This window comes from Scyliorhinus torazame, chromosome 2 (genome assembly GCF_047496885.1).
Source record: "Scyliorhinus torazame isolate Kashiwa2021f chromosome 2, sScyTor2.1, whole genome shotgun sequence".
Classification (NCBI taxonomy): Eukaryota; Metazoa; Chordata; class Chondrichthyes; order Carcharhiniformes; family Scyliorhinidae; genus Scyliorhinus; species Scyliorhinus torazame.
In genome coordinates, this window is record NC_092708.1 from 102,983,394 (window position 1) to 102,998,714 (window position 15,321).

At 41.7% G+C, this 15,321-nt stretch overlaps 1 protein-coding gene across 6 annotated transcripts in view; it reads right to left on the reverse strand.

Annotated features, from left to right (window-relative positions):
• Nucleotides 1–234: 234 nt before the first annotated feature.
• gpd2 (glycerol-3-phosphate dehydrogenase 2 (mitochondrial)) overlaps nt 235–15,321 on the reverse strand; it is a 442,371-nt gene continuing 427,284 nt past the window's right edge. For all 6 annotated transcript variants that reach the window (XM_072475144.1, XM_072475152.1, XM_072475162.1 and 3 more), the window contains 5 exons: nt 14,622–14,780; nt 13,703–13,812; nt 13,510–13,588; nt 13,104–13,202; nt 235–10,216 (listed from right to left, as the gene is read on the reverse strand). In XM_072475144.1, the coding sequence (XP_072331245.1) occupies nt 10,091–10,216; nt 13,104–13,202; nt 13,510–13,588; nt 13,703–13,812; nt 14,622–14,780 (573 nt within the window). In that variant the 3' untranslated portion in view covers nt 235–10,090. The remainder of the gene's footprint in view (nt 10,217–13,103; nt 13,203–13,509; nt 13,589–13,702; nt 13,813–14,621; nt 14,781–15,321) is intronic.

Consider the following 15,321-nt stretch of genomic DNA (forward strand, 5'->3'; position numbering starts at 1 on the left):
TATGACAGATAGCCCGCTAAAACTCAGGCCAAAGAGTTTCAAGCACAATTTTAGAGCATCTGTTGGGAAATGGAAATACAATCACACTACCTGACACTTACACTATCTAAAGTGATACAGGTATTTTGTTTATTTTGGGAAATAAAGAAAAAATAGCTAGTCAATGTTTTACACAATACAATTCATACTGATTCATCCTCTAAAATCTTTTTCAATTAAAAAAAGCAAGGCACATTAAGAACATTCTTTTTATTTCAAAATTATATGCAGCCCATTTGTACACCAAACGTTTTGTAAAAATGATACAAAAGTGAAAATGGAATCATGGAATCATTAACAGTGTTAACACTTACATTCACAAGAAAATTCTACAGAACAGCCACGGGCAGAGATATTTTGATCTTCGGCATCCTGTGCGACAAACAACTTTTTGGGTTGATCTTCAGCATAATGCAATTAATCTCTGATATTTTGTTTAAAGTCTTCTTCAAATTAAATTTTCCCTTACATGTTATCTAAAAATGCAATGTGCCTTTAGAAATCATTACTGTACTATGACAATATCTTAGTGTGCACCCAAACTCTCCTGAATTTCCAAAGTATGATGTGCGGTATTAAATTTGTCTATGATAAAAGAAAATCAATCATATGTAAATGTAACTGCCTTGCATTTCTGTTTCGAATCCTACTGATAATCGGACAGTTTGGGTGTAGGTTCATTTCTACTTTTGTGATGTGAAGTTATTTTGAAAGTGCATCAAAATATAGCATTGCAAACAACCTGACTCTGGAGTGTACTAAAAGCCAAGAGGTGTACTAACATTGGGCGCAGCTAAACGCTAAACAATAAGACTCCCAAATATTTGCAAAACTTATTTCTGAACTTATTTAATGTTGGGTGGTCCACATTTCTACAGTGACAATTAATTATTACCTGTATTTTCGCTTTGAATAACTTTAAGTAAATAAGGCAGGATTTTCCCATCCCCCAGCCATGTTTTTCTCGGTGGCGTGCCATCTGCTGGCAGTGGGATGCTCTCTTCCCATGGCTTGTCAATGGGATTTCCCATTGAAGCCACCACATGCCACCGGGAAACCCGTGGGCGGGGGCGCGCTGCCAGCAGGGAAAGAGAATCTCATCGGGTGGAGAATTTTGGCCATGGTTTAAACACCGTACATAAATATTTTTAAAAAATGATTCATTATATATGTAATGGAAGTCTACAAAATTGTTTCCCACTTAACTAGTATCAGTGCATGGAGATTCTTATAGAAATAAAATAGGGCTCTAGGGTTTGTTCTGTGCGTGATCCATGGGAGAAATCTGAAAACAATCAAAACATTTCAGTGTGCAATAAATGCAGCCAGTAAATATCCAAATGTTATTTCATGTTATGATAGGTGTGCCAAGAGTTGATATCTCAGAGTACAAAACAAATTTTCCTTACGTTCCACAATATTGTGTGTGTTTAATTTGTGCTATGATAAAAAAAGCACTAAATTGTAAATGCCTTGCATTTCTGTTGCCAGCACAACAATGTTTAACCGTATCATTATGTAAAAATGAGGTAAGATGCATCCCTACTTTCAAATACTAACAATTATGATCAACTGTAACACACAACATTTGAACAAAATGGAACTCTACATATTGAAAAATCCAAAGGCAATTAAAATGATCACTAATTAAGATAAAACTGAAAACAGGCATAAAGGTGATTTTGGAAACCAGAAATTTGCATGCCGACATATAAATAACATTATAAATAATTCAGTTAAGGAAAAGGCATGAGAAACTTTGTCTGATTTAATTTTTATTTCAAAGCATCTTATTTAATTAGAAGTGATCGGAAAACCTTGGTAGTGAGTGGGAGATGTGGTGGTGGGGAAACACGAGAGTTTGAGAGACATGGGCCCAGGTTCGATTTCCAGGTTGTGCTGAGAAAGGCCACCTGAACAGGTTTTTATTAGCATCTGCTATAACCGCATAAAATGTGTGTGTCAAAAGAGAAAATAAACACAGGCAGAATAAAGGGCTTCTCAATACTCCAGCTTGTAGAACATGGATCTAGCATCTTCTCTGCCTCAAATAATTCTTGTAATTGTCATATGAAAATTAGGCTGCATTGCTTCAGGTCTCAGTTATTACTAGATATTACTGCATAATACCTACCACAGGAGTATATGCACACAGACTCAGATAACGTCCATCGTGGTCATATATAAACAATCTTCTGTACAATGCTTCTCTGTAAATTCAAAATCAATTATGTTTCTCAAAATACTTATACTTGGTGATAGTCAGAATCAGAATCACAGAATAATAAAGTGCAGAAGAGGCCCTTCGGTCCATCGAGTCTGCACCGACGCATGACACCTGACCTGCCTACCTAATCCCATTTTCCAGCACTTGGCCCATAGCCTTGAATGTTATGATGTGCCAAGTGCTTATCCAGGTACTTTTTAAAGGATGTGAGGCAACCTGCGCCTACCACCCTCCCAGGCAGTGCGTTCCAGACCGTCACCACCCTCCGGGTAAAAGAAGAAAAATCCTCAAATCCCCCCTAAACCTCTTGCTCCTGACCTTGATCTTGTGTCCCCTCATAACTGACCCTTCAACTAAGTGGAACAGCTTGTTCATACCCCTCATAATCTTGTACACCTTGATCAGGTCACCCCTCAGTCTTCTCTGGTCCAATGAAAACAGCCCAAGCCTATCCAACCTCTCTTCAAAGTCCTGCAGATGTTTTCTACCCATCCATTCAAGCTAAACTCATATTATCACAAACAAGTTTTTTTTACTTCCTCATGGTCAGGGCAATAATAAGCCACAGTGACCAATGAAGAAAAGGATTCAACCACTGGCCAAAAAGTATCTACGTACCTGGTATGGCCTGGGTACATATGCAAGTCAGAGATGTGTTACACATTTCATATGGAGAATAATGTTCAAATGCATGATCAGACAGCAGAAGACTTTCTTCAGTATGGTGATATTCTCCACAAGATCAAATGAGGTAAATTGGCATTGAGCATCTGTCCACTCCATCAATGCCATAATTCGCTGGTGGTGGCCAGTGGGCTGGGGGGTAGGGGTGCTTAGGCCTCCATGTCCCAGTCTGTGACATTTTGTTGATTGTACTGTGTGAATTTAACCATTGAACAAGGATATAAGTAATATAAGTGCAAGATTGCGGGGTCAGGGAAAGGATGATTTTAACTTTTCCCGTTCTGTGAAATGGAGCAGGAGAGCAGTTAAAACTGTCGTTGTTCCATTTTCTGCTCTGTTCCCACCAATCCTTGATTTTAATATCACTGTTTCTAATGATGAATGAGCGCTCTGATGTATTCATGCAAAAGCCTCACGCATGAATGGTGATCAGGGCCCAATAATGTCAGCAAAATCCTGATGGCGTTTTGAGTGGGGTTGTGTGGGGAAGCAGCTTTCACAGAAAGTGGACGGCACCAGATGGAAAGTTGTAATCTCCACCTTTGCAAACTCTGCTCCCTACCTTTCCATGAGACATTCCCGAAACCACCTCGCTGTCCGAAGCCTGCAAGTTGGTCTGGGCAAGAGATTGAGCTAATCCTCCTGTGCTGCCAGCATTTAAATGAGTATTGGAGATAAAATACCCCGGGCCTGAAACTTATGCCAGTAAAAAAAATACTGCCTCAATTCTGATGCTAATGACCATTGAATTTCATTTCCTTTCATCTCTTGATTGCACTTGCCAATGTGCTGTGATGTGTTTGGGAGTGTTTTGCCAGCTTTCATGACATAATTCATCGCTATTGGGTCAAGTAGCACATTTATAACTTTATGAAGAGCCTGTTTAATAAAGTAAAAGTTGTCTTCTAGAAGAATGACACTAACAACTTTAGTAGAAAATCTAAAAAAAATTAAGGGTGCGATTTAACAAAAAAAAACAGACACTGTTTTAGGCGGGATTAGTGGTTCTTGTAGCGTCGGGAACGACTCCGCTATTGAACGGGTCTGTGTTATTCTTTCGGGCTCCGCTTGTCAAGTGCAGGAAGAGATTTTTAAAATGTGCCCTGATCTCTCAATCCCCCAATGCATCACCTGCCCCCCTCCTCCCCAACTCATCAGTTGGGGGTCCTCAAGCCCCGCGTACCCCACCTCATATGGGCAGGACATCCTCGAGCCAAATCCCTGGCATGAACAAAATGCCACTGGGGCACCTTGGCACTGCCAGCCTGGCAGTGGCACCCTAAGTAAGAAATTGATTAGCTGGAAACTCAGAGTAAAATCCATGGCATATCGGAAATATGCCTAATCAAGTTTGGCGAAAGATCTTGAACCTTGGACCTCATCGAATTATTGAGGCCAAAATGTTGTGCAATTTCAAGAAGGAATTAGATATAGCTCTTGGGGCTAAAGGGATTCGGGGGGGGTGGGGGGGGGGGGGGGGGGGGGTGAGTGAGAGAAGCGGGATCAGGGTATTGAACACTGATGATCAGCCATGATCATAATGAATGACGGAACAGGCTCGAAGGGCCAAATAGCCTCCTCCTGCTTCTATTTTCTATGCATGTTTCTATGTGTATACCAAGCTGTGAATATCTGGCGAACCTCTAGACACTGTGAGCCGGTCACCGAGCAACAACTTTGGATCTCTGAAAGTCTTTGGAAGGGGACCAGAAAGTACATAAATGTATGTTTTAAAAGATCAGCTTAACTTTTTGCTGCTGGTCTCCAGCAGTCCCTTTAAGCTCCACTGGTTAGGTTACATTTTGATACAAAACTGTGAATAGATTTGCTTAATGCCTGTCCATGAAATAGCCATTAGGTGCCTCACTAGAACAGTCAAGGGGGTCTAACACCTATATTCATTTACATCCAACCCAATATTTCTGGTTCTCTTAAGGCATATAATTTTGTGCCCCAAAATCAGTCTTCTTTGCCTTCAATTACTGCTGTGCGAACAGACAGATTTCTCCTTTTTAAAATAAATTTAGAATATCCAATTATTTTTTTTCCAATTAAGGGACAATTTAGCGTGGCCAATTCACCAACCCTGCACATCTTTCGGTTGTGGGAGTGAGACCAATGCAGACACGGGGAGAATGTGCAAACTCCACACGGACAGTGACCTGGGATAAAACCCAGGTCCTTGGTGCCGTGAGGCAGCAGTGCTAACCACTGTGTCACCACGCCACCCAGATTTCTCTCATAATAAGTTGGTGTGGCACCAAAAGAGTTTTTACAGACTTTGGGCTTTGCCGACCTGACACTAGACAAATCCACATCAGGCATACAAAATCTGAGGTAAAAGAGAGACGTTGGGTGGAGTCCTCAGTTTTGAGAGACTATGGGCGAAATTCTCCCCAAACGGCGCGATGCCCGTCTGGCTCCGCATCTTTGGGGGCCGAGCCCCAACATTGAGGGGCTAGGCCGACACCGGAGGGATTTCCGCCCCGCCGGCTGGCGGAAACGGCCTTTGTTGCCCCGCCAGCTGGCGCGGAAATGACATACCGGGGCAGCGCATGCGCGGGAGTGTCAGCGGCCGCTGACAGTTTCCCGCGCATGCGCAGTGGAGGGAGTCTCTTCCGCCTCCGCCATGGTGGAGACCGTGGCAGAGGCGGAAGGGAAAGAGTGCCCCCACGGCACAGGCCCGCCCGCGGATCGGTGGGCCCCGATCGCGGGCCAGGACCCGTGGGGGCACCCCCCAGGACCCCGGAGGCCGCCCACGCCGCCTTGTCCCGCCGTTCAAAAGGTGGTTTAATCCACGCCGGCGGGACAGGCAATTTATCGGCGGGACTTCGGCCCATCCGGGCCGGAGAATCCAGCGGGGGGGCCCGCCAACCGGCGCGGCCCGATTCCCGCCCCTGCCGAATATTCGGTACCGGAGACTTCGGCAACCGGCGGGGGCGGGATTCACGGCAGCCCCCGGCGATTCTCCAACCCGGCGGGGGGTCGGAGAATGACGCCCTATGTCTAACACCAAGTGTAGAAGGGACTTTAGTGAGTGGATTGATTGCCCGCTCAAGGGTATTCATTTTATCTAGCTGTGTGGCTATATTTTATAAGAAAGGCACTTGCTAAAGCATGCTGGAAATGCTTGACTATAATTTAACACTGCTTTTCGTACAAAAATAAGGTCAGATAACGGAAACAAAATACTGATTAGTATTTTGGACTTGGCCTTATTATGATAAGTTGTTCTTCCGAAGGAGAACAAAATATGCACTCGAATGGTTTTTAAACCAAAAGCAAAACATTTATATATCATCTTGCGTATGTTCCCAAGGTTTATCTCTTCAAAGTTGTTTATTTCACACTATAAACATAATGGTTTTCAAGTGCAGAACTCCGAGTGCTGTGGAATGGCAATGCAGCCAGACCACTCCCCTCTCCTCAAATATTTGTGTCAAATAAATCTCCTTGAAGAATTTGTCTTTATTATAATTTCCACGACACCGAGACTGAATCGATAGTGTTCTACAGCCCCAAAAGTGGAGCTGGTCCAGGAGCAATTCAGAACACTTTAATGAGCTATCAATCTGCCACGTGGAACTAGTGCAATTTCAAAGCATGCCTGCGTGTGACAAGACAGGGTGGGTATTGGAAAGCCTGACAGCAGGAGCTTCATATAAGCATGCCATTCCCCACATACCCTCATCCCAGCCAAGAGGATGGAGGGCACCCAAGCCATTGATGGGACGGCTGGAGCCAGAGGTTATCTAGGAGGGTGGCCTGGGAAAGCACCCATATGACTCGTAGCGCTAGGTTCACAGTGGGCAGTCAGCAGGCATTCCGTACCAGGCCACTCTGACCCCATGACCCACTTCCTGGCCAATGCCTCGCTACTCCCCCGGCCTTGGCAGATTTCCCCCAGCCAACGGCACAACTGTCAACACACTATAGCGATGTTGGACACATTTCGTACCCCCCTCAGCAACCACCGCGCCTCGTTCATGGGGCAGGATTCTCCGAGCCGAAACCGCGCTTGGCGCGGGAGCAAAGAATGGGCTGCAAATCCAAGATCGGGTCCAATGCTTTTCCCGCGATTCTACGGTCCCCGGAGTCGCCGCCAATCAGGTGCGGTCGACGTGGTGCCACTTGTGGGCCATTGAAAGAGGCCCCAGCAGCGATTCTCCAAGTGCAGCTTGCAGAGTTCCCAAAGGCGTGGTTCTCTCATGCTTCCACCTGGCGGGCACTCGGCATGGCGGCTGCGGACTCAGTCCATGGCCGCCCTGGTCGGGGCGGGGGGTGGATCATTCACCGGGGGTGGGGAGGGAGGGGGCCTCCAGGACAGCCAGGCTATCGATCGGGGGCCACCGAATTGCGGTTGCGCGCGATCTGGGGGGGCCTATCTTCTTGGTGCCAGTCTGCGGTGTTGGTCGGCCATGTTGCGCAGGGTGGCTGCCGCCGTGCGCATGCGGCGACCCCGACCGGAAGTGCAGGGCCCCGTATCAGCAGCCGGAGCTGCTAGGAGCACTCCGTGGCCTTGCTATCCCCCTCCAGGTAGGAGAATCACTCTGGACTTTCTCCAGGTAAATCCAGAGTGATTTGCGCACGTTCTTTCTCAGGCGTGTGGACATAGCTCCATTATTGGAGAATCCCGCACCTGGTTTTAAATACTAAAAGTGAATCACACTGTCGGTAATTCTGCCTTGTGGAGGTGAAGCATCACGAGAGGCCTGGAGAATGCCGGGTCGGGTCCGATAATAATGTGCCAACGGTCTTTATTATGATGGCATGTGGCGTGGAATGCATTTACGCCACTGTCTAGGTCCCGAAGCATGTCAGCCCGTTGGGTGCCCGGCACCGGCCTCGATCTTTGGCCAACGCGCGATTCTCCACCCAATCGCATTTTGCGATTCCCTAATCCTGCCCCTTAAATTCAAATTTCGTACTCAATTCTCACTGGCCTCCATTTTGATCAATGCCAGAATCATGGCTGGTGAATATCTGCCACACATCCAAAGTGATGTCGGGTTGAGCCTTTTAGATGCCTGCTCAATTGTGAATTTCCCAAAGATTTACACAATTAGCGAGGTGGGTAGATTCATGAAGCCTGTGTGAAATATGTCAGATCCGTCAGTATGTGAATTTTGCTAGAGCCTGGAGTTGGGAACCTTTTGACAGGTAAGTTTAACAGCTCTTACGAACTTCAAGTACCATAATATATTGACATATGATCATCTGAATATGATTAATAATATGGCATTGTTTCTAACAGGTAAGAATCCAGTAAATTAACCAGCATTATTTAAGTGTTCACATATATTAGAGTAGTTTATCAAGTGGATAAAGCGCTCTTCTGCAATCAACAATATTGAAAATCTGATTTTAATGTGTCATCTGCGTACCACCTTTTGTCTTTTACATTGATTTAAAGTCTATAAATCTGTTGAGTCGTCTTTGGGCTAGCTAAAAATGAGAGATTTATTTTATTGAAATTTTACCTGTTGCGGCTTTTGAAAAAAAAGGCCATTTTATCAGGCAACATCAAAGACTCAATTTGACTTAACTCTGGAGGGTTTGTTTATTTGGTTATGCAATGGAATCTCATTATGTAAATATAGCTGAGTTCCAAACCTCATTAATAGATTTTGCTCAGCTGGTATTGTTTACACAACAGTGATGAGGACTGAAATCTTTGTTTGATTGATAGTTTTATAAACAGCTAATTGAAGTGTTTGAAGAGGTTTTTGAATATTTGCTTGGTTATTTTGACAGATTTATGAGTATTTAAAAGAGCATATTTTTTGACCGGAGTTTCAATGTCAGTGTTTTACTGACAGTTTTATGAGATTCGAAGAGGTGAAATTATTTTTCAGTGGAGTTGAATGATAATTATTAGTTTTTCATGAGCATTTCAAAGATTTCCCAGTGTTGTTGTAGATCTCATGAGTTCCGCCAACAGTGGAAATGGAGGGGGAAATATGAGAGCCTATGGAGGGGGATGGGAAGTATAGACGGGAAAGGGAGATATGAGGTAATACAGAGGGTGGTGAGGTGTGAGGGCTAGGAGGCCTAGCCATCATCCACAGAACTGGGTCAATGTCCCAGTGAACGGAAGTGGGTCTTGTAACATGCCAACCTCAGCATCCACCTGCTCTGTTCCCACTCTGGTCCTGCAATGGGACACATTGGCTCTGACTTCAGCCACCGCCTGATTTCGCAAGATGAAAATAAAATGTGGATCCATGTTCACTCCGACCTCAGGAATGCAAAGTCAGGAAATGGCCCGACTCTCAATTCCTAAACCAATGATAAAAATCTGGCCCATAAAGTCAGAAAAATCAGTGACTCCAGCAAATCTATTATTAAACATGATGAAAAGGGCAATTACTCACTGTATTCGTATCAAACCTGATCAATGTTTTATTAAAGGGAGGTGTAAATATTTTCAGTTTTCTACGTGGAGCACATGAATAGCATCAGTGCATTCTTCTTTGATAAGCCCCATTATGGGATTAGAGAATAAGTCACTTGCCAAACCTTTGATTACAATATGAAGTATTTGAAGCCATTTGGTTATCAGATTTGTGTAATGAGCAGTTGAATGAAAAATGAAAATAGATTGTATCACACGAAAATAGATTGTATCACACAAAAAGTACAACTTCCAGGGAGAATAATGGAAAAAACATATCCACGAGCACTGCCCATAAAACATGAAAATCATTCATACATTTGGGAGTTATTTTACATCTACCACTTTGGCACGGACAAATAAAATTACCCTCACACTTCCCAAGCAGGATGGAGAAAAAACGTTTTACTATGATCCATTATTCTATTTCCCATTAATCTTATTTGTTGAAATTCAAAAGATTTTACATTTATTTTAGTTATCAAAATTTACCCCAGATATAAAGATATATGTTATATTTGAATAATTTACTAATATAATGCAACAATCAGATTGCCGTGAAGCTCAATGACCAGACTTTAAGAAGGAGGTTACAGAATTTCATGCATCTGGAAAGTTCAAGAGGAGTAAAGCTCAAACAGTGCAAAAGAAGAGTCCTGCAGCATCAAGTTTTGTGCCAGTAATGGCAGCAGTAACTAGAAATCTTGCTTTCTCTTTTGGCCATTATTGGATTTGTTGAGCAAGACTCACAAGCCTCCTCCACTGCGGTGAACAGGAATAGGACCTGCTTTACTCAGATTCTCTTCTGCCGATTTCATCAAAATAGCCAATCTGCTTCCAGATACTGAACCTTCTCGGATTGCACTCATCAACTAGAAAGAAAAGCAATTGAAGCAAACCTTAGAAAGAAATTTGCCTTAATCATTTTGTTTGAAAACTCATCAATAAATAATTCGTGTAATGTGGTTCTATTGTACACACATCATTTCAGCTACATACATGGTTTCAAGTGGTATTATTAGCCCAGCCCAATTGGTTCATAAGAAGTAGGCGTGAGAGTATACCTTTTGGCCCATCAAACTGCCTCCACTATTCAATAAAATCACAGCTTAACTGATTTTGATCTTAACTCCACTTTCCTGTCAGCTCCCCATAATCCTCAAATGCCCAGTAGATCTAAAATCTAACTCAGCCATTAATATATATTCAATGGTCTAGCCGCTACTCCTCTTGGTGTCAGAGCATTTCAAAGACGAAGGACACCCTCAGAGGAGAAATTCTTCCTCAGTCCCTGTCTTAAATGATGGACGCCTCATTTTTAAACTATACTCCCTAGGTTTATATATTTTGAAGAGGGAAAGCATCCTGTCAGCATCTACTTTGTCAAGACCCCTCAAAATGCTATCTGTTTCAATAAGATCACCTCTCATTTTTCTCAACTCAAAATGAGCATCAACCCAACTTGCTCAACATTTCTTCATAAGACACCCTGGTCATCCAAGGAATCAGCCCAGTGAGCCTTCTCTGAATTGCTTCCAATGCAAGTATATCCCTTCTTAAGTAAGGAGACAAAAGCTTTGCACAGTACTCCAGGTGGCGTCTCGCCAATGTCCTCTCCAATTGTAACAAGACTTCCCTACTTTTATACTCCATCTTCCTTACAATAAAGGCCAGAAAGGGTATTTGCAGTTTTGAAACTGAAAATGGCATGGAAGACCCAAGTCAAAATCGGCAGCATCATATGACAGAATATGCTGCTCACTTTCAACAGGGCAGCATGCTCTGTAACATGGAAACTATTGATACTGGAGGAAATTCCAACTTCACCTGCTAGCCAGGAATCTAATTCAGTGCATCGAGCAGGAGATTCACTCCACCAGAATAGCATCCGGATGATGAAAGTGAATATCATAGAATCAGAGAATTTACAGGGCAGGAGACCATTCAGCCCATCGAATCTGCACTGGCCCTTGGAAAGAGCACCCTACCTAAGCCCAAACTCTACTCTATCCCCATAACCCAATAAACCCACCTAATACTTTGTTTGGACACCAAGGGCAATTTAGCATGGCCAATCCACCTAACCTGCACATCTTTGGACTGCGGGAGGATAGCGGAGTACCCGGAGGAAACCCACGCACACACGGGGAGAACGTGCAGACTTTGCACAGTCAGTGACCCAAGCCGGAAATTGAACCTGGGACCCTGGAGCTGTGAAGCAACAGTGCTAACCACTGGGTTACTGTGCCGCCCAGTCATTTTATCACTGTTGTATAAATTGCTGGGTTCAAACAAACAGTGGGATTTGGATAAGAGCATTATACTCTGGATAAGAGCATTATACTCTTGATTACTGGGGGATTGCATTTATACCTCCTAAAAGGTTTTGCAGAAATTAGTGATTTGTGTTTTTTTCCCCCACAGAGAAATTCTTCATTAACACTTTCTGTCCCATTGAGTGATTCTTCACTTTCAAAAGAGGAGTCAAACTCTACCAACTATGGATTTACACTGATAGGGACCATTTCTTCCTCAAACCACACCAAGCCAGTTTTTTTTCACCCAGCATTGTATTCAGTATTAGTTTGTTTAATGGTGCTGTACGTAAGAAATTTAAACAAGTTATTCTCCCCCTCAGGAATAAAAGCTCTGAATCACTTAAAACACATTCGCAGTTGATAAATACAATAAAGTTCTACAATGGGGATATCACTACTTGGAAATACTGGTCTTTCTTCATTATTAGGCACAGTTTGGAATCTCACCGCAACAAATTCATAGATTTCAATGATTTGTTCAGTTTCTCTGTTTGAGTGCAGCTATAGTACTTTTTGTGCAAAAACAGGGATCCATTAAAATAACTACAATTGTGGCACACACCATTTATTTTGATGGGGTCATTCAGTGTCATCAGTGAAACTAAACATCTTCCATTAAATCTCACCATCAACAAAGAGGCACAAAGTCAAGTATTCTAGCTCTGCACTCCTGGTGTGGGACCCATGACTTTTGGACCATTAAAATTAAATTAGTATTAGAATCGGAGAAATAATTTATGCCTAATATTTACACTGAGCATTAACATTCCTCTGATTTTAACACATGGATGTCATCACATGGCTGTACACATCAATTTCTATTTATTGAAACTACGGTTTAATTATTGCATTCTACTATCTGTATAACGCCTTGGTAGAGGAAAGAAATTAAAACAGTTTATTTACTCATTTGAGGTGTTCGCTGTCGTTACATTAAAATAAACATTTATTAAACAATTGCCATGGCAGACAAAGAAGGTAGAAAAATCTGCAATCTGCTGCCACAATGCCCTTATCTACAACTCATCTCAGGAAGGACAATTACCATTTCCTTTGCCTTGATCTTGTTTGTTTAACTTGACACAGCGAAGAAAGACCTGACATTGACCAAAATCCCTAGCATTAATTTATCTCATGTTCTGCATTCATCACTGTCATCAAAGAGGAAAGACCTGGCAGATATTTGAAATACCTATCCAGGACAAGATCTACAAAAACAAACTCTACTTTCGGAGGAAAAATAAACTCAAATGCTCTTGGGGACAAAGTTAAATAAGCAGTTCAAGAACCTCAATTTTATTTTACATACAATTAAATTAATGCCAAAAGACTGAACAGTCCTCTTTATTCAAAGGAGGAAGTGAATAATCTAACCAATTTAAATTATTTCCAAATTACGTCATCATTATCTTTAAAGCTTACAGGAAAAATAGATACCCACCTGCAGGAACTCAATTAGTTCTACCTGCCCATTCTTGTTCATGTCAACTTCATGTAAAATTTCATGGACAGTCTGTTCATCCACTTGATAGCCAGCACTCTAGAATAGATGGAAGAAAAACAAAAATCAAATAGCTTAAATGAGTTTTAAAACTCATTGCAATAAATATAATCTCATTGTTCCATGGGCTTCCCTACCAGTAGTAAGAGTTCCCCGTGACTGAGTATTATGAGAGGTCTGTAATAACAGCTTGTAGTTTCACATTATTTAGTAATTAACTAAATAGAAAACTGTTGAAATTTTCCTGAAACACGTGACAAAGTATGCCACAGTCTCCTGTAAATAATTCTGTTTTTAAATGGGGAGACGAACCAAGTACACCTGTGGCAGTAAAGGATGATTTTACCTCCAACACTCGCTGAAGATCAATCGTTGTAATAAAACCCTTCTGATCCTTATCAAATTTATGAAACCTTGTTGTGTACCTGGAAAAGCAAGCATACCAAGTTGAAGTAATAAAGGGTTTAAAAAATCTGGAATAGGTACATAGTGGAGTGTGGGGAAAAATAGGAAAAAGTAAAAACAAATGATTTCTTTACCTATCCATGTCTAGAGGGGACAGGTTTATTTCTGCATTTGTTAGTTGATCAAATCGAGCCTTGTAGCCCATTTCGTGGTACAGAAATTGCTGAACAGCCTTTAATTCATCCTAAATATATGCAATAAGAATCAGAGTGCAATGAATTGAATATGTAATAATAACTAATAAGACTTAAATTATGGTAAAAAGTTGAAAATTATATTTATTACTTTACACAATTAACAATTCTAATAAAAGCAATCTACATTATGTAATTCAAGCATCTGTTTAAAATCATGGCACAGTTTAATGAGTAGTTAACCATGATAAAAGCAGTTGCTTTTTAAAAACTACAGATAGATAATAAACTGAATGAACTTAAACAAGGACTTTTTGACAAGTAATATTGTGAGAGAATAGAATTACAAGGTCATTAATTCAGCTTGGTTTATTTTCCAATATAAATCTTACAGCTATAGGATAATTTGTAAAAACACAAATCCATGAAAAAAAAAGCTCATTCCTGCAAATTACAGAATCTTTATTTTCATACAAGATCATTCCGATTAAAAAAACACGAGTCAATAAATTCCTAATTGCTGCATTCCAATCTGAAATCCCACTCAGGCCATCCGATTCGATGGATTAGACACATTTTTAATCAGACAAAAATTATTATTAAAAGTGTATTGATATAAGCTACCTCATTTATTTTCAAATACATAATTCATTCAATAAAAGAGTCTGCTTTGCAGCAAATACTAAAAAGGGCAGATGTTTTGTCTGTGCAGGTGCATTTATTACATTCAGCTTGCAGTAAATAATGAAGAAACAGTGCAAAGGAATCTTGTAAAGTGTCATCTGAAACTATCAACATTTCATTTGGTTACAGTCATCTATTAAAATTGAATTTATTTAAAAAGTACAAAGTAGATTACCTGTATCCGCTTCTCAGTCCAGTTCAATTCTGAGGCCATTATTTCCACAATACGTGGAAGGGCCTCTTCCGCAGCCTGCACATTCACGAATGCGAGACGTGTACGGCGGGCGATGATGTCAATAGCTGTGCATGCATATTCTTTCATAGCGTATCTCACCTACATAAATGCACAGATTGTTTTTGTTTTACATTTCTGAGACATGAAAAGCATAATGTTTTTTTTCTCAGCTTCATCTATCAATCAGCTGAAGATTTCAAAATCTGCTTGGGGTGGGGGAGGTGCTACAGTGCATTGTGTACATTAGGAGGAATGAGGGGGAATGGGTTGAGGGTGAAGAACATTTGGTGGAGACTTGATGCAGTAAGAGACTATGAAGGGAATGGGACTGCAGGAAGAAAACAATGTGGATTAAAAGAAACATTTTGTTGATGGAGATGGCTAAGACTGTCACCGTCTTGAATCTCCAGTGCAGGAGGGTGTTTAGCAATTGCACCTGAACAACCAAGGTACACTAGGTGCTCTTTAAGAACATAAGAAATTGGGAAGTGAGAAAACCACACAACCCATCGAACCTGCTCCACCAATCAATAGGATCATGGCTGATCTTGAGCTTCAACTCCACTTTCCCGTTTGATCCTCATATCCCTTGATTTCCTGAGACCAAAATTCTATTTCAGGCTCAAATATATTCAAGATG